Raw genomic sequence first — 20,563 nt, 5'->3', positions numbered from 1 at the left:
GGCTCATTTTATTTTGGTCACCCTGTACAGATTCGTAATAGGAATCTGTAATATTGTCACGTAGAGGAAGGTATAAGCAGATGAATGACGAACACTAACTTCAATTAACGAAGGTTTATTCAGCACTTGCACATTAACGAGCGCGGAGCGAACTGCCTCCGGCCAGAGCACATGCGGTATATATACAGCTACAAAACATTCCAGTACAATGATTCTTGCCATTTGTGGATACTTCTAGTATGTACTCGAACCGAATATAGAAATCAAAATGCTGTAGTTCAGGTGAGTTTTGATCTCACGACCCTCCATGCAACAATCCAGTATCATAGCCACTACACTATTTTTTTTTAATCTCATTTTGTTCGTTTTCGTTCGTTGTATCTGTTCTAGGCGGACGTCGAAAGACACCGGTTTCAGTTCGTTGTTGATCCATTAACTCAATTCTTTTATTACAGAGGGCAGCTGGCCCTCTGATCGTCACTACAGCGACTGCGCCACTCGCCTTCTTCTGCAACAATATTTGTTGTTGTTGTGGTCTTCAGTCCTGAGACTGGTTTGATGCAGCTCTCCATGCTACTCTATCCTGTGCATGCTTCTTCATCTCCCAGTACTTATTGCAACATACATCCTTCTGAATCTGCTTAGTGTATTCATCTCTTGGTCTCCCTCTACGATTTTTACCCTCCACGCTGCCCTCCAATGCTAAATTTGTGATCCCTTGATGCCTCAAAACATGTCCTACCAACCGATCCCTTCTTCTAGTCAAGGGCTGCAACAATATTATGCAAATCGAATGCAGCAATGAATTGGCCCTTAGTCGTAATACACTGAGGGGATGAAAGGTCATACCTTCTAATGTCTTGTCGGACGTCCTTTTGCCCCATATAGTGAAGCGACCAGTCGTTGGGAGTCCCCTGCAGAAATATTGAGCCATGCTGCCTCTCTAGCCGTCCATAAATTGCGAAAGTGTCGTCTGAGCAGGATTTCGTGCACGAACTGTCCCATGAATGTTCGAAGGAATTCATATCGGGCGATCTCGGTGGCCATATCATTCACTCGAGTTGTTCAGAATGTTTTTCAAACCAGTCGCGAACAATTGTGGCCCGGTGACACGGTGCATTGTCATCCAAAAAAATTCCATCGTTGTTTGCGAACATGAAGTCCATGAATGGCTGCAAGTGGTTTCCAGGTAGCTGAAAATAGTCAATGATCAGTTCACTTGGACTAGAGGACCCAGTCCATTCCATGTAAACACAGCCCACACCATTATGGAGCCACCACCAGCTTGCACAATGTCTTGTTGACAACTTGGGTCCATGGCTTCGTGGGGTCGCGCCACACTCGAACCATACCATCAGCTCTTACCATCTTAAATGGGGACTCACCTGACCAGGCCACGGTTTTCCAGTGTCTATGGTCCAATCGATATGGTCACGAGCCAAGGAAAGGCGCTGCAGGCGATGTCGTGCTGTTAGCAAAGCCACTCGGCTCGATCGTCTGCTGCCATAGTACATTAACACCAAATTTCGCCTCACTGTCCTAATGGACCGTTCGTCGTACGTCCCACATTGATTTGTGCGGGTATTTCACTCAGTGTTTCTTGTCTGTTAGCACTGACAAATCTACGCAAAAGCCGGTGTTCTCGTTCGTTAAGTGAAGACCGCTGGCCACTGCATTGTTCCTGGTGAGAGGTAATGCCTGAAATCTGGTATTCTCGGCACACACTTGTGGATCTCTAAATAGTGAAATTTCTTACCCGTCGTGCAGCCATAATTACGTCGGAAACCTTTCCGAATGACTCACCTGAGTACAAATGACAGCTCCTCCAATGCACTACCCTTTTATACCTTCTGTACGCGATACTATCACCATCTGCATGTGTGCATATCGCTATCCCATGAGTTTTGTCCACTCAGTGTAATAGAGAGCTAGAGTGCGCTGTTGTGGGGAGCTTCATAGGCATTCTGAGTACCGGGATACCGATCAACATCAGTTCATCCAAAAATCTCATTCTGGATCCGTTCATCCAGATTAAATTCCGTGTTGTTTCTCAAATTTGATAAATGAATATTTCGGGATAGTCTGTTTGTAAAGCACACGCCGTTTTTTTTTTTTTTTTTTTTTTTTTTTTTTTTTTTTTTTTTTTTACTGGAAAATCCAAACGTTGTACCATAATGCATTGCATGTGGCGTCAGCTCTTTTTAATCGTCAGAGCAGAGCACTTGGGAGGTAGCGCAAGTTTTGGCACTACATTCGCATTTGTAAATCAACGAGTTTCTAATGACGTCCGTCCATGCTGATTTAGGCTTACTCTCATCTCCATAGATCACTGGAAGAACATATACAGGTATGAACAGAAATGTATTAAAATGAAATACAGTGATTTTGGGAAACTAAGTAGAGTTCTGAAAACTATGCTTCCGATGTATCCGAAAAGGTAAAATTGTGCCTTCTTTGATAGAAATGAGACACCTACCATTAATGAGCAACAACGTTCAACGACTGATGGTGCTAATGGAGCATTAGTGATTCAGGTTCAGAAGTAATCACAGAGGTCAGAAACGCAAATGCGGGAATGGTTTCTGATCGGAGCTCATAATCATTCTGTTATTACTTCGTTCTCTACGGTTGGTTGAACTCTAATCTTCCTTATTTTAATTCATGACATGATATTACAGGGGCGGATTTAAGGTAGAGATGTTAGCTACCTGCTCTCAAGCCAACAAATGCTCTACGCTCCGGACCAAAAGCTGTCTCTTCGTACAGGTTTACGTACATAGCGCTAGCTTCTGGAGCAGGGAGTTGACCTAGGCGCCGGCAAACGTTGGTGGCCTTCTACACGCATCTGAGTGTGGTTCTTGGTCTATTTTCCACAGTCATTTAGTGTTTTGTCTCGTTAATTTGTTAATGTTGTTTCGAGGTATAGCGTGCGTAAGTTTCTGGTCTATCAAGTAAGCAGACCATATCATTCGTCAGATATCTTCACTCTGCAGTCTTAACGCCACTTCTGCTGAAATGGGAGTAGTGCCTAAATTAAAATCAGTCGTATTCCTGCGCTGTCTCGGTACAATACCACCACTATCGCGATTACAGTATATGGTGGTGGTGGTGGTGGTGGTGGTGGTGGTGGTGGTTAGTGTTTAACGTCCCGTCGACGACGAGGTCATTAGAGACGGAGCGCAAGCTCGGGTTAGGGAAGGATTGGGAAGGAAATCGGCCGTGCCCTTTCAAAGGAACCATCCCGGCATTTACCTGAAACGATTTAGGGAAATCACGGAAAACCCAAATCAGGATGGCCAGAGACGGGATTGAACCGTCGTCCTCCCGAATGCGAGTACAGTATATGCAGATGTGTTTGTCCACCGTTTATTGTACCCACAGAGAATGCTGAAATTGCGTGCGAAGTAATTGTCGCATTTCCCTTATGTTTTTGACAATCGTTCCGTGTCTCATGTTCTCTCGACACTATCTTCTTTCCTCAGTTGCTTGTTGCTCTGGACTGTGATTCGTCTGAGGCCATCCACCTGGCTCAGTGTCTCAGTAAGATTGATGATAAGGTACACACTGTGCGGTATGGAATGGTGGGAGACAGCGCTCAAATAATGCACGACCTAAACTCGCGAGCAGTTGGCCTAAAGCAGGACGGTTTTGGAAGAAAAGTGTGTGTGCCTAAGTCTTTCACGTACAGATTTCCCCGTCGGTGCATAAAATCAATTGCCGTCTTACGTTGTATGGACTTAGTGCTCCACAGTAGAAGACTGGTACACATCGTCAACACACGCCTCCTTCTTGTTGCGGAACACATTGTGCAGCCAGGAGACCTCCAGATTCGATTTAACAAGACCGCCACGAGGGGTTTTGCCATAGACTATCGTCAGCAGGCTATAGAAATTACTAAACGCGTCAATAATTGTAATCGAAAAGAAGAGGATTTAAAACCGTTTGGTATCTGGATTCCGGTGCTGAATTAATTGTGTATCAGTCTTCCACCGTGGGGCCATAGCACTAATTACCAATGACATGGGACGCGCGTTGAGACGTCAGTCATAAAAACAAAGATGTTTTTTGTTGCGGCGAGGTCTTTTCACGAAATTTCAAGCACCAGTTTTATCCCCCGAATTCAACAATTCTTTTTAACTCTCACGTACACGGGGTTAAATGACATTTGTAACAAAATAAGAGAAAGCACAGCTCGCACGGAATGATTTAAGTGTTCGTTTTTCCCCACGAGCTATTCGAGAGTGGAACAGTAGGGATTGGTCTGAAAGTGGTTGGATGAGCCTTTTCTCAAACACCTAAGTGTGAACTACAAATGAGTTATGTAGGTGCAGGTGTTGTAGGAGTAGGAGAAGGTGTGACGAAGACGACACCAACTTACAACGGCTAGCTGTTCTCGAGTTTTGAAAATGTGTAACTTCACGACTCTTCGCGGTAGTATGCTTAAACATCCTGTGAAACTTCGATAAAGATAGAAGCTGAAGTAGTGTATTAAAATTTGTCCAAGGTTGTGACGTGAACCTGGGACTCCTGATTACTAGGCAGATATACTACCCACTACACCTCGCCGGGACTGTTGCTAACATAGCTATCCAATCTCGTCTAGTGCCCTCCCTAACATTATTTAGCTTTTATCCTTATCGGAGATAATTTGAGACTCAGTATGTCTCCAAGAAAATGTAATTCCACCCTGTGAAAAATTCCTGAACGCCTTCTCTGAAAACAACCTAGAGCAGATAATACGGAACCTCACTCATGATAGGAATGTGTTAGATCTAACGGAAACAAATAGACATTGCCTCTTTGAGGATATCCACACTGAAAGTAGTGTCGTTGACTATCAAACAGTTATAGCAACAGTGACTACCAGAGTAAAAAGGACAGCTGAAACACGTAGAAAGACTGATCTTTTCAGCAAACTAGGCAAAGAAGCGTAATTTAGTATCTAAATGAGGAAATTACAACTTTTTGCCTAGGACAGGAGCATGTTGGGTAAGTATGGCTCAAGTTTAAAAGAACAGTTGACTATGGGCTGGATGGATATGCAGCCAGCAGATCAGTTTATGATATGAGGAAGCCTTCACGGTATGTAGTAACTGTGAAGAAGTTTCTACAGAAACGGAGACCATTGCATAGTAAGTGTAAAACAAAGCATTGGGATATAGATAGAGAGATGCTGAATGAAACGCATTTGGCTGTCGAGAGGGCAATGTGTGAAACTTCCACTGACTTCCATTGCGGAATATTGCCAAAAGAAATGTCACAAAACCCAAAGACATTCTGGTCGTCGGTAAAGGCCGTTAGTGGCCGCAAAATTAGTATCCAGTCACTCAAGGATGAAACAGGAACTGAAATCGAGAGTAAAAAGCAAAGGCAGAAATGCTTAACTCCGTTTTCAAGTGTTCTTTAACGAAGGAAACCCCAGCAGTATTTCCCTTAATTTAATCCTCTTACCACTGATAAGATGATTAAAATAGATATTAGTGTCTGTGGCGTTGAAAAACAGCTGAAATCGTTAAAAGTGAGCAAAGCTGCATATTCTGATGCAATTCCTATGAGATTCAGAACCGAGTTTGCGGCTGAGTTAGCCCCCTCTGCTAACTATGACCTATCGCAGATCCTTAAGAAAAGATATAGTCGCCTTTTGGTTGTGTGATATGCTTTATCACACGATTTAGATTTCAGTCTGATGTCATTTCCGAGTGTTACAACTTTAATTATTGAATACCCAATAAAAGTACAAATAGCAGGAAAGTTTTGAAATTATCCTGTTAGTAAGGCTTGAAAGTCGCCAGCCATTTAACATATCACATAAATGGACTCACTTTTACGAAAGGTCTGGTTTTTTATATATATATATATATATATATATATATATATATATAGGGTGTTACAAAAAGGTACGGCCAAACTTTCAGGAAACATTCTTCACACACAAATAAAGAAAAGATGTTGTGTGGACATGTGTCCGGAAACGCTTAATTTCCATGTTAGAGCTCATTTTAGTTTCGTTCTTCCACCTACGCTCATTGGAGCTCGTTATCATCATTTCATACGGGATACTCTACCTGTGCTGCTAGAACATGTGCCTTTACAAGTACAACACAACATGTGGTTCATGCACGATGGAGCTCTTGCACATTTCAGTCGAAGTGTTCGTACGCTTCTCAACAACAGATTCGGTGACCGATGGATTGGTAGAGGCGGACCAATTCCATGGCCTCCACGCTCTCCTGACCACAACCCTCTTGACTTTCATTTATGGGGGCATTTGAAAGCTCTTGTCTACGCAACCCCGGTACCAAATGTAGAGACTCTTCACCGAGCGAGGTGGCGCAGTGGTTAGCACACTGGTCTCGCATTCGGGAGGACGACGGTTCAATCCCGTCTCCGGCCATCCTGATTTAGGTTTTCCGTGATTTCCCTAAAATCGCTTCAGGCAAATGCCGGGATGGTTCCTTTGAAAGGGCACGGCCGATTTCCTTCCCCATCCTTCCCTCACCCGAGCTTGCGCTCCGTCTCTAATGACCTCGTTGTCGACGGGACGTTAAACACTAATATCCTCCTCCTAGAGACTCTTCGTGCTCGTATTGTGGACGGCTGTGATACAATACGCCATTCTCCAGGGCTGCATCAGCGCATCAGGGATTCCATGCGACGGATGGTGGATGCATGTATCCTCGCTAACGGAGGACATTTTGAACATTTCCTGTAATAAAGTGTTTGAAGTCACGCTGGTACGTTCTGTTGCTGTGTGTTTCCATTCCATGATTGATGTGATTTGAAGAGAAGTAATAAAATGAGCTCTAACATGGAAAGTAAGCGTTTCCGGACACATGTCCACATAACATATTTTCTTTCTTTGTGTGTGAGGAATGTTTCCTGAAAGTTTGGCCGTACGTTTTTGTAACACTCTGTATATATAACGATGGCTTATGTTCCACACAAGTCAGATGATTTTTGACATAAAGTAAGGATACAATTAGTGTGATTTATACATTAATTACATTTTTGCCCAACTTTCATGCTATTTGTACTTTTGTTGTGTTTTGATTTATTCCGGTTGTAACAATCGAAAATGACATAAGACGGAAATCTAGATCGTGTAATAAAACGTATCGTACAGTCAACTGGCGGTTATATCTTTTCGTAACTATTACATAACTGTGGCTCCACATGAAGGAAAAATCATCTGTCGTAGATCCCTCGATCAAAAACCCGTGCCTTGATTTAGGAAGAAAGGACAGGTCACACCTGTCTAGAAGAAGGGTAGCAAAAGTGATCCACATAACTGCCGTCCAATGTGCCTAACATCCATTTGTTGTGAGCAAAAACATAATGAGGTATGTCGAAGAGAATGACCTCCTCCACTCCCACAGCCACGGATTTCGAAAAGATCAGTCATTTGAAACAAAACTGTTTTTTTTTTCTCACCTGACGTACTGAAAGCCACGGTCAGGGCAGTGAGGTAGATGCAGCATTCCTCGATTTCCGAAAAGCATTTGACTCGGTACCGCAGGTACGCGTATTATCAAAAGCACATTCGTGCGGGGTATCAAGCGGAAATTTCTGACTGGATTGAGAATTTTTTGGTAAGGAGGACAGAAAGTTATGTTACATGGAGAGTCATCTCCAGTTGTAGAAGTAAATGTGGGTGTGACCCAGAGAAGTGTGTTGGGACCCTTGCTGTGCGTGTTGTATATTCATCATCTTGCGGACGTTATTAATAGTAACCTCAGACTTTTCGCAGACGATGCAGTTATCTGTAATGAAGTACAGTGTGAAAGAAGCAGCAAAATATTCGGTAAGATCTTGATAAGGTTTCAGAGTACTGCAAAGATTGGTAACTCTTTTTAAATGTTAAGAGATGTAAAAGTGTGCGTTTCACAAAACGAAAAAAATCAATGAGTCGTAATTGGAATTGGTAAACTAATACAAATGCGACATGAAATGGAATGACGCTTAGTCGTGGCTAAATCAGGGGGCAGACTTGTGTTTACTGCTGGAATACTAGCAACATGCAATCAGTCTATAAAGGAGATTGCATATAAATTACTCATGCGTCCAGTCCTAGAGTATTGCTCCAGTGTGTGGTACCTGTACCAAGTAGGACTGAATAAGACACGAGGGGTATTGACCGTATTCAGAGAAGGGCAACACGAATGGACACAGTTTATACGAAACTGCACTGCCTGCGTTGCTCTAATGTACATGCCTGCATGTCCGAAGGAACAGGCACGGCAGCGATGGACAACCATATGAGACACGAGGATCATTTTCGCATTTGGAATATGACTTAACTTTGGCTGCACTTGTTACGGACCGGGACTCGAACCTGTATCGCGAGTGGTCGCTTCGACTGCCTCAGCCACCGGAGCACGGTCCCCGAATCGACTCACACTTCCATAGGTCACGGCTTTCGTCTACTCCCTATGTTCGCGCAGATGCTGTGAGTCCTGTACAGGAGGAGACGTAAAATTAAAGTCGAAGCCCAGTTATTAGGCATGATATACTAAACTGCAGCACCTATATTATTCTAACATACTTTGCAGTATCCTTCAGACATGCATGTACACACGTGAATGGAACGGGTAAAAGTCCTAACAACTGGTACAGTAGGACGTATCACTTCACAGTGGTTTACATAATATGGATAAAGATGTATTAGATCTGTATGCAAATGTAGAAACGAATTTGTACTGCAGTCAGTAGCGAGCAAGGCCGCGAGTGGGACATTCGTAGGAGCTACAAACCCACTTGAAAACTTTCTTCGCAATTGGGGTGTGAGGCGTCTTGTCACGGTCCGCACGGCTTCCCCCATCGGAGGTTCGACTCCTCCCTCGGGCATGGGTGTGTGTGTTCTTAGTGTAAGTTGCATTAAGTAGTGTGTAAGCTTAGGGACCGATGACCTCAGCAGTTTGGTCCCATAAGAACTTACCACAAATTTCCAATTCTCCAATTTGGGTCGAAACGTTGGTTTAGAACTACTTCAACCTAACTAACGTAAGGACATCACACACATCCATTCCCGAGGCAGGATTCGAACCTGCGACCGAGCGGTCGCGCGGTTCCAGACTGAAGCACCTAGAACCGCTGGGCCACAGAGGCCGGCTATAGTACTTACACAGAGAACAAAATATTAGCACAGGAGATGGAAAAGTGGATAACAGCATCAGATCAGTTGAAAAACTGACGCCTTAAAATGTATAGGTAGTGTTATACCATAATAAATTTGTCCTTGGATAGGTTTTGCCTTGAGCGAACACAATTTGTTATTCTGTTCTATCCATGCATGTTTCGCTGAAGCTGTAGCATCATCAGTGGATTTTTCTTTACTTTCTGTTAAATAAAGAAATAGTTGATTTCTACTATCTGTACATTTTGAGTTTTTTAGCGAAGTATTCACTAACTTGAGAACCAAGATGTGATTTTTGAAGCTTATTGTTGTAGTTTGTGACATAGCTGTTCTTCTTTGATAGTGTCGTCGTCTGCAACCATACAGAACTCAATAAAGAACTTCCTTACACCGAAAATTTATGACTATGGAAGTTAGACTACTGTGATTAAACTTTCTGTGTCATATCTGAATAAGTTGAATAAGTATGTGTGTGTGTGTGTGTGTGGGGGGGGGGGAGCGAAGTATGCGAGATATTTACACTTTAACCGCTGGAGGTTTCCACATATCCTTGATTTGAAACTGCACTTTAAAATTACGCGATATCACTATTTACAAATTATGAAAACAAAATGGCGAACAGCTGAATGTGTTTCTGGGTGGGGGTTTGGAACCTTGGTTTGCCTTTAGGTTTTGAGGGGTACCAAGTATTTTCGCGCAAGACGGAACATATCCTAAAACAAATTTATTTGTAAACAAACACGGACACAAGAGTGACCTCCAACCTCAAAATGAGTATCATAGCACATTTCATACAGAAACGACGGCGAATTGCTCAGTTCCTTCTATCGCTTCTCCACTGCGCTTCTTTGACGTACCTCTCAAACGCTTTTACTCCGTAATCTGCACGTGGCTATGCACAGACGCGGCCACCTTACCCTTCCACGTCCTTCTTGCAGCCAATACAGGCACTGGTGCCGTTAATGGAGTGATGGCTTTATGGAGGAGCTGCCCCGTTTATGCTCGGGACTTGATGAGGCTATGTGCCGACGACAAGCGGCTATGATTATGCATCGCTGCTGAGGCTCCTTTCAGAGCAAAGTCAGCGCCGTATATCACTAGAGGGCCTTCTCTTTTCTCTTCGGCTTTTATTTCGACGCAACCTGCCACGATTTCCTCTCGTGTGCCAATGTCTCGTAGTAGCATCTACACCTAAAGTCACCAGTTATGCGCCATGTCTGAGTAGTACGATTTTTACCATCTACGGCTCCCTCTAGTACCATGGAAGCTACTCCTCGAGGGCTTGTCGACCGTTCTGTGTAACGTCTTTCCCTCCTAGTCTGTGTTCTCTACACTTCCTTCCCTTGACATTCTGCGGAGAGCAGCTCCTCATTTCTCGTCTGTCAGCCCACTCAGTTTCCATCATCTTTCTGTAACACTACCTCTTCAACGTTTAGAATCTCTTTTCTTTCAGGTTACCACACAGTCTATGTTTGATATCCACGTAATTTTAAACTTAGGACGTATATTTTCATATTTTTTCTCAGGTTAAGTCCTATGTTTGATAGTAGTTTCCTTTTTATGACGATAAATGCTCTCTTCTCCTGTGCTAGTCTGCTTCTTATGGCCTCCTCGCCGCACCCATGACGCCTATTTTATTTCTACATCTACATCTACATTTATACTCCGCAAGCCACCCAACGTTGTGTGGCGGAGGGCACTTTGTCATTACCTCCCTTTCCTGTTCCAATCGCGTATGGTTCGCGGGAAGAACGTCTGCCGGAAAGCCTCCGTGCGCGCTCGAATCTCTCTAATTTTACTTTTGTGATCTCCTCGGGAGGTATAAGTAGGGGGAAGCAATATATTCGATATCTCATCCAGAAACGCGCCCTCTCGAAACCTGGACAGCAAACTACACCGCGATGCAGAGCGCCTTTCTTGTAGAGTCTGCCACTTGAGTTTGCTAAACATCTCCGTAACGCTATCACGCTTACCAAATAACCCTGTGACGAAACGCGCCGCTCTTCTTTGGATCTTCTCTATCTCCTCCGTCAACCCGACCTGGTACGGTTCCCACACTGATGAGCAATACTCAAGTATAGGTCGAATGGACTACATTTTCTAAGGACTCTCACAATGAATCTCAACCTGGAGCCTGCCTTACCAACAATTAATTTTATATGATCGTTCCACTTCAAATCGTTTCGCACGCATACTCCCAGATATTTTACAGAAGTAACTGCTACCAGTGTTTGTTCCGCTATCATATAATCATACAATAAAGGACCCTTCTTTCTATGCATTCGCAATACATTACATTTGTCTATGTTAAGGGTCAGTTGCCACTCCCTGCACCAAGTGCCTATCCGCTGCAGATCTTCCTGCATTTCACTGCAATTTTCTAATGCTGCAACTTCTCTGTATACTACAGCATCATCCGCGAAAAGCCGCATGGTACTTCCGACACTATCTACTGGGTCATTTATATATTTTGTAAAAGGCAGTGGTTCCATAACACTCCCCTGTGGCACGCCAGAGGTTACCCTAACGTCTGTAGACGTCTTTCCATTGAGAACAACATGCTGTGCTCTGTTTGCTAAAAACTCTTCAATCCAGCCACACAGCTGGTCTGCTATCCGTAGGCTCTTACTTTATCAGGCGACAGTGCGGAACTGTATCGAACGCCTTCCGGAAGTCAAGGAAAATAGCATCTACCTGGGAGCCTGTATCTAATATTTTCTGGGTCTCGTGAACAAATAAAGCGAGTTGGGTCTCACACGATCGCTGTTTCCGGAATCCATGTTGATTCCTACAGAGTAGATTCTGGGTTTCCAGAAACGACATGATACGCGAGCAAAAAAAAAAAAAAATGTTCTAAAATTCTACAACAGATCGACGTCAGAGATATAGGTCTATAATTTTGCACTTCTGCTCGACGACCCTTCTTGAAGACTGGGAATACCTGTGCTCTTTTCCAATCATTTGGAACCTTCCGTTCCTCTAGAGACTTGCGGTACACGGCTGTTAGAAGGGGGGCAAGCTCTTTCGCGTACTCTGTGTAGAATCGAACTATTTCCCACGTAGCAGGATACATTCACTTCGTTTACTATGTAATCCCCAGTTGTGATGTCAAGTACGTCGCTTTTGCTATCCCGCAATAGACTTGTTTACTCTGAGTTTATATATTGTGCTCAGTTCCTATTACTCGCCTTCACTTTCACACACGATACACGAGTCACTAGCGAATATGATCGTTGATGGCGAATATTTGTATGGGACGAAATGAGGCCCACTTGGAATGACTTTCTTTCTTCCTCACCGTAGAAGAATCTGCACCCCATTTTCAGCTGTTATTTCGTTTACAAGAGCCGATTTAAGACCACCAAGTTCAGCAAGATGATACACCGTCCGAACTCTCTTGAATTTTGCTAAGGATTGGCCAGTTATGAGAACTGTACAGTTACGAGAACGCTTGTATGCTCGCAAAATTCTTCTGAAGGTATGTAGAAAGCTTCTAAGTGGGATGTGCGCCACACTGGTTCTTCTCTATACAATCTGATGTGCGGGTGGCTGATTACTGTAACAGCTTGGATCTCCAATGTGGCCGGTGACTTGTGGAATCCATGTAAGGTGCTGAAGTCATAAAGAGAGGAAGATTGCACATGTCTAGATCGCATCATATGCGTCAAAGTGTCACCACCACTACTAACTTGTGTGATAAATGACAGTGTTTTTTGTCTTTGTTTTGCAGATACCTGACTTCGACCTTCGACTATTTCGAGAAGAGAGGCATTGTCGGCCCTAAGCCTCAGCCGCTCTTTGGGAACTACTACAAACTTTGGAACAAGGTAAGTTCTAGTAGCTGCAGCCGTATCTGCTAAGCCATTTCGGGCAGCCTACGAAAATTCGCTATTGTTAGCAACTGCACTGTTTCACTACAATTTGTTGCCCAAGCAGTTTTAAGCAAAAGTTTTTACTGTGGGTAAATATCTTATTCACATGGTTTCGATGGAGAAATTTTTCACTGATGGGCATAAATATTTCTACAAAAATATACGCTATCAAAGGGTGTCGCTGTGGACTTCAGAATGTGGTCTAAGTTAGGTAAGACAGGCCCTCCCTCTCACCGTCGTAACCATTGCGATGTCAGAAGTTGCTACATAGTACAGTTTCAAAAGAACTTGAAGGACATTTCTCCATTCTTATAGGCACCGTAATGTATTCTGAAATAACTTTAAGTTAATGGTTAGTTAAATGGCTGCATTGAAACTTTATCATTACACACAAAAGACCATGACCGTTTCTTTGTATATATGAGATTTGCGAGTTCGGCAGAACATTTTTGCCGGCCGGAGTGGCCGTGCGGTTCTAGTCGCTGCATTCTGGAGCCGAGCGACCGCTACGATCGCAGGTTCGAATCCTGCCTCGGGGCCGGCCGGAGTAGCCGAGCGGTTCTAGCCGCTACAGTCTGGAACCGCGCGACCGCTACGGTCGCAGGTTCGAATCCTGCCTCGGGCATGGATGTGTGTGATGTCTTTAGGTTAGTTAGGTTAAAGTAGTTCTAAGTTCTAGGGGACTGATGACCACAGCAGTTAAGTCCCATAGTGCTCAGAGCCATTTGAACCATTTGACCCAAGATCATTTTTACTAAGCTGTTCGGCACGCTAGCAGCTGATACCCTAAACATGTCTGTTGATCTTTCGTGAGCATATGTTTGACTGTTGTTTCCAGTTCATCTAAGGTTCTTGTGCTCTTCTTCCGTTGGCCCATCACCAAAGGAAAAAATCACAGTGCGCGCTTACATTCAGACTGAGAACCAGCCATTCACGTGGGCCATGTTAGTGAATCCATCAATCTGGGAGACTTTTATGCAACCAGCTGCGAATGTCATCTGAGCAAGCCATGTTAGTGAAGCCATCAATCTGGGAGATTTTCATGCAACCAGCTGCGAATGTCATCTGAGCAATGTCTGGCTACAAATATTCTTGAATCGTCTCCAAAAACCTTTCGTCATTCATTGTTATGCGCAACAGTACAAGGACCGACAGTCAAAGAGGTAGTGACCCCTTACCACCCTGTCACTCTTCTGACGTCCCTGTCCCTTTTCAACAGAAATGAGCAGATTCTCACACACGCTATAATGACAGATACGTCCATTGACAACACGATAAACATGAAACACAGCCTCCTCCGACCACGACACTTTGTAACACTGTCTCAGCCAGTCATGTCAGCCCAAAAATTTTTACCGAACACCATCCTGTGGCCAAAGCCTTTAGTCAGCAGTCGCTTGACGTAGTGTATCTACCTATTCCTAAGGGACGGAACTTTTTCTCAGAATGGGGCTGACTGCATAAACTGTTAGATCACATTCGCGAGACTCTAGATGCAGTAACTTTTTGGACTCCTTGTGAGCATTTCATTAATGATAACAACCTTGGAACTTCGCACAGTCATGGGCCAACACTTTGGAGGCTACCTCCCTGTCTAATAAACTTCGTGCGATTGAGGCGACCCCTGCCCCGTGGCGTTCTTCTTTCCGCCTCTCCCGAAAGGACTCGACCACCCTGTGTCGTCTCCGCATCGGCCATATCCGGCTGTCCCATGGTTTTCTTTTGCATAATGAGCCACCCCCCCCCCTATTTGGTTGTGGGGCCTTCCAATCAGTAGCCCACATTTTGGTTGAATGCCCCCTTCTTTTGGCTCTGCTTACTAAGTACGGACTTCCCCGCACTTTACCTTTAATATTGGCAGACGGTTCTCGGATGGTGGAACTGGTTCTCAGTTTCCTCCGTAAAAGTGGTTTTTATTTTCAGTTTTAAGGTTTCTAATCTCTCTCTGGAGTAGGGTCAGGACGGTGAGGGTTTGGGTGTCTCCCACTGTAAGCTGTGTTTGGAGATTTCTGACTCGCCTCCCCGGCCAAGATTCTCTTTTCTCTCCCTTTCACTCTGTTTTTATCGAATTTTAAGTTTGGTTAGTCTCCTTTTGCAATACGCACTTTTACATTCTAGCGTTTGAATGGTTTTAAATAGCAGATGGTATTGCCTGTACTGAATCAGAGCCGGCTGGAGTGGCCGAGCGGTTCTAGGCGCTTCAGTCTGGAACCGCGCGACTGCTACGGTCGCAGGTTCGAGTCCTGCCTCGGGCATGGATGTGTGTGATGTCCTTAGGTTAGTTAGGTTTAAGTAGTTCTACGTTCTAGGGGACTGATGACCTCAGCTGTTAAGTCCCATAGTGCTCAGAGACATTTGAACCATTTTTGAACTGAATCAGAAGTGGGATATTTCCTGCCTCTATCATAGCCTTGGGGTTGCCCACTTGCAGACTTCCCTCCTTTTGTTTTCACCATTGACAACACGACTGCACTTTTACGTTTTTTAGCCTTTTACCTTTTATCATTATGACTCTTGTGAGATGTAAATCCGTTCGAATGGACCACCTTTAAAACAAGGGACTGAGGACCTTGCTGTTTGGTCCCTTTAACCCCAATCAACGAACCAACAACCACCTTCGAAACTACACGTTTACTCTCTGATATCCTGGCGTAGGCCATTGCCCGTTAATAGCAACTTTCAATGACAATTTTGTTTTTGCATCTAACGTCATGTACATTCGATGTTCAGGCCCATACAACGTTTACGGGTGTATGACAGATTGCCAAATCTGATATCCCAAAGTTGTCTTGGCTCTCTCTTCCCTTCGCTTAATGGTCATAATTTACCTGCAATAAAGAAGAAACGGGACTGTAGTTACGTAAGAACCGAATGACATGAAAGAGAGGCAGTGGTTGAGAAGGGAATGAGACAGGATCCTCCCACTAAACTGGTGCAGCGTACCGTCTATTCTCTGCCTCTCACGCCCGCATCTCGTGGTCGTGCGGTAGCGTTCTCGCTTCCCACGCCCGGGTTCCCGGGTTCGATTCCCGGCGGGGTCAGGGATTTTCTCTGCCTCGTGATGGCTGGGTGTTGTGTGCTGTCCTTAGGTTAGTTAGGTTTAAGTAGTTCTAAGTTCTACGGGACTGATGACCATCGATGTTGAGTCCCATAGTGCTCAGAGCCATTCTGCCTCTCACTCTACTGCGACGTTATACCTCAGTTAATGCAATCTCAACCAAACTATGAAATGAACTTTGGGGAGGAATATCATGGGCCGAGCGGGATTAGCCGAGCGGTCTTAGGCGCTGCAGTCATGGACTGTGCGGCTGATTCCGACGGAGGTTCGAGTCCTCCCTCGGGCATGGGTGTGTGTGTTTGTCCTTAGGATAATTTAGGTTAAGTAGTGTGTAAGCTTAGGGACTGATGACGTTAGCAGTTTAGTCCCATAAGATTTCACACGCATTTGAACATTTTTTGAATATCATGGCTTCTAAAGCCATAAATGTCACACTGAATGTGTGTGTGTGTGTGTGTGTGTGTGTGTGTGTCGTGTTAGTGGCGAGTGATTGATTTAGGAGGGGACGGGGCATAGGATGGTGAGTGTCTCAGCGCCACAGCCGCCTGCCTGGCTAGCAGAACGCGTGGCTACAGAACCATTCGCTGTAAGGAGGACCGCCCGCTATTGTAAACGCTGAACCGTGGAAGCTCTGCTCATACGCTGAACACGTAGCGTCCTTCTCGCACAGTTCTGCTCGTCACAATATCGGCAGAGATCAAACTTCACTGTCTTAAGATGACATCGGATGAGATTCACTGAACAAAAGGTTGCCGTCCAGCTACAAAGGTTACCCGTGATCCACTACGTGTGTTGCCTGTTGAGATGTTGAGCGTAATCAAAACATTGGAGGAAGATGGAAAGTGAAAAGTGAAGTCAATATTAATGACAGAAAAAAATTAGAATTCTCTGAAAACCGAAATTGGGATGTCTGTATAGGGAAAAACCACTACCTAATTCGAGCAGGCAGTCCGCAGCCCGTGGTCTATTGGCTAGCGTTCCTGCCTCTGGATCACGGGGTCCCGGATTCTATTCCTGACCGGGTCGGAGATTTTCTTCGCCCGGGGACTGGGTGTTTGTGTTGTCCTCGTCACTGCATCGTCATTCAGAAAGGTGATGAGACTGGACAGTGAAGAGATTGGGAATTTGTACGGGCGCTGATTACCAAGCAGTTGAGAGCCCCACAAACCAAATATCCTTATCATGTTTCATAGACACTTAGACCCGCTCATTAGACGTCTAATATCAGTCGTGTTTGCACTGTATTTGCGCCTACAAGGGAAATGAATGACTTCCAACGCTCAGAAGTGCGCGAAAAGTGCTTAGAATATAAATCTCTCATCCCAAAAACAGTGGTACGAGCCATTCGCTCGTAAAACTGTACCACGAGAGACAATTCAACCGCCAGCTATTAAAAATGTATGAGAGGAACTATGGTAACAGCAAGAAACAAAATATCGTAAGAATAGGATCAAAAGTACACACATTTCATCCTCGGGTCATAATTGGTGTATTTCCCTCTGCTTAAAATAATTACACTATCTCAAAAATTAACTTGTTCTACTGACCTGATAGTGTTACACAGTTGTTCCGTCTTCAAAGAGCAAATGTGACATTTAAATGACGTGGTCAATGCAGAAATGAACAGGACAATGTATACATCTGATTAAAGCTAGTTTTCACGTTCAATGTCGCTTCTGCATTCAATTATTCCAGTATCAAATGCCACGCTAATTAACTTTACTAACGACAATATTGGTATGTCAATGTCACAACCCGGCTTTTTCGAAGCATATTGTAACATACGCTTGTATCTTGGTGCCGAATGTTGTTTCTTGGTGCCGAATGTTGTTTGTACGGGACAGAGTGAAGTCTGACGATGAAATAACGATTGTGTAATTGTACTTGCTGCACGCAGCACTTCCCAGATTCGCCTCTAACATTTTGACAACATTTATGGGATTAATTCGCCTCATGATACCGATGTACACTCTTCATACTCTTTTTAACACACAACCAGACAGTCCAAAAGAAGGTCCCCACTGCAGCTATACTGTTGATACAAGTGAAGTACTGCTAAGCGCACCTCCATCATGTCACTAAGTGGCGCTAGCAGACAATAGGTGCGTTTTGCACTCGAATGGCCCATACCACTGTCTTTCTAAAGAGCGACTTATTTTCTAAGCATACTTTTTGTGCAGTTCTGGGCGTTCAACGTCACGCATTTGCCTTGTCAAAGTACAGTCTGTCTTGGAGTAGCTTATAGTGTACTGCCTCAAGACTCCACATGGATCCTGTTTGTCGAGAACGATCAAAAAAAGTCTCGAAGCAGCTAGAACGTGATCTTCAGTCTCGGCAATGTCGAATGTGCCACAGCGCATCGTAAAACTGTGCAGAACTGTTAGAGACATCGGAAATATTCTCCGTCGATCAGTACAAGGCCGCACGTGAGTAATCATCATTATCTGGCCCTAACTTCAGGAAGAAAACGTGGTGGAATGTGTGTGTGTGTGTGTGTGTGTGTGTGTGTATTATTCATAGCTGAACTGAAACCCATCAGGTACCGCAAAGAAGACTTGGAGACTCCATACAGTCCTCAATGTGCATTAGAACTGAGCGACAATAGAGCTCGTAAACCATCACATAAAGAACGCGACGTGTCATCACCAGGTTCGTGCGGTAACTAGTGCTCTGTTAACCGTGTTGTTACTACGCAAGAGATCTACGTGTTTGGTACTTCGCTTACCTCTAGTATCGAAACTCTTTTTACTTTTCAAATTACGCCTCTGGGAGACTTGTGTGTACCCAGTCTTCCTCTACTTATTCTTTTGTTCGCAATCCACAAAGTGTTCGGCACCAATTCCCCTTCTCTATTTTCTCTTTATCCTCTGCAAGTGTATGCAGTTGGGAGTACTTCGTCGATTTCAGATCTTATTTTATCTGCCTGACGTACTGAAGTCTTGATTTCCCAGATACTTTTCCTACCATTGATTTCATTAATGAAGAGGCAGAGATCTGTGTAGGTATCCAACCCGTCGGTCTCTCCGTTCCCTGATAGTCGTCCACAACGATCCTTTCGCCGCCGCGTTGCTAAAAACTTCGCTGGTCGCTCCCTCTGTCCATTAAAAGTATTCTTTTGCGTTCGTGCTTCGCAACTGTCCATGTCTGCGAGCCATACAGGACTACGCTCCAAAGAAATGTTTTTACATGTTGTTCCCTGGTACTGAAATTAACACTATTCGACGTGGTATCTTTTGGTTTTTGTTGTTTTTGTTATTCCTGTTTTGAATGCTATTTTACCTTGTGCAGTTCTGCATTTAAACTTCTGTGCTGATCTACCATCTTATTATTATATTACACAGGTGTTTTACCTTCTTCATGCATTCTATGAGCCGGTCAGTGCGGCCGAGCGGTTCTAGGCGCTTCAGTCTGGAACCGCGCGACCGCTACGGTCGTAGGTTCGAATCCTGCCTCGGGCATGGATGTGTGCGATGTCCTTAGTTTAGTTAGGTTTAAGTAGTTCTAAGTTCTAGGGGACTGATGACCTCAGATATTGAGTCCCATAGTGCTCAGAGCCATTTGAACCATTTTTCGCATTCTATGACCTCTCGGAGACTATTTTCAGATTCTGTAAACACTGTTACACGATCCGTAAATTCAAGCATTTTTGAGATTTCTCCATGTACAGCTAGTTATTTCTTCAACATATGGATCCTAAAAGTGTACATTGAAGACTAATGGGGAAAGACTACATCCCTGTCGGTCACCTTTATTTAATTTTGCGAAGTTTGCGCCACTGTCTATTACCTTTTATGACTAATGTGACTTAATTTTTTTTTCCAGGCGTCAGTTTCAGGCTTGTAGCTAATTTAAAATGAGACATGTAAACATAAAAAAAACGTGTCTCGTTAGCAATTCCGTTTGTTTTATACTCTTACGACTAACAACTTTGTACAACTAGTAACTGACAAATACAATGAAGCGCCAAAGAAACTGGTATAGGCATGCGTATTCAAATACAGAGATATGTAAATAGGCAGAATACGGCGCTGCAGTCGGAAACACCTATAAAAGACAAGTCTCTGGCGCAGTTGTTAGATCGGTTACTGCTGCTACAATGGCAGGTTATCAGGATTTAAGTGAGTTTGAAAGTTGTGTTTTCCTCGGCGCACGAGCGATCGGACAGAGCATATCCGAGGTAGCGATGAAGTGGGGATTTTCCCGTACTATCTTTTCACGAGTGCACCTTGAGTATCAGGAATCCCTTACGGCCGGAAAAAGATCCTGCAAGAACAGGACTCGTTCAACGTGACAGAAGTGCAACCCATTCGCTAATCGCTGCAGAGTTAAATGCTGGGCCATCAACAAGTGTCAGCGCACGAACCATTCAAGGTAACAACATCGACATGGGCTTTCGGAGCCGAAGGCCCACTCGTTTTCGAGCCGAAGGCCCACTCGTGTACCCTTGATGGCTGCACGATACAGAGCTCTACGCCTCACCTGGGCCCGTCAGCGCCGACA

General features: G+C 44.3%; 1 protein-coding gene across 1 annotated transcript in view; it reads left to right on the top strand.

Moving 5' to 3' along the window:
• The window catches only part of LOC124799362 (cytochrome P450 3A8-like), a 268,183-nt gene that overhangs the window by 186,430 nt on the left and 61,190 nt on the right, over window positions 1-20,563 (top strand). Inside the window, exon 2 of the mRNA XM_047262919.1 lies at window positions 12,864-12,960. Within this exon, the coding sequence (XP_047118875.1) occupies window positions 12,864-12,960 (97 nt within the window). The remainder of the gene's footprint in view (window positions 1-12,863; window positions 12,961-20,563) is intronic.

The sequence above is a fragment of the Schistocerca piceifrons genome, chromosome 1 (assembly GCF_021461385.2).
Source record: "Schistocerca piceifrons isolate TAMUIC-IGC-003096 chromosome 1, iqSchPice1.1, whole genome shotgun sequence".
Lineage (NCBI taxonomy): Eukaryota > Metazoa > Arthropoda > Insecta > Orthoptera > Acrididae > Schistocerca > Schistocerca piceifrons.
The sequence above is the reverse complement of the archived record's forward strand: the minus strand, read 5'-3'. Positions and strand labels throughout refer to the sequence as shown.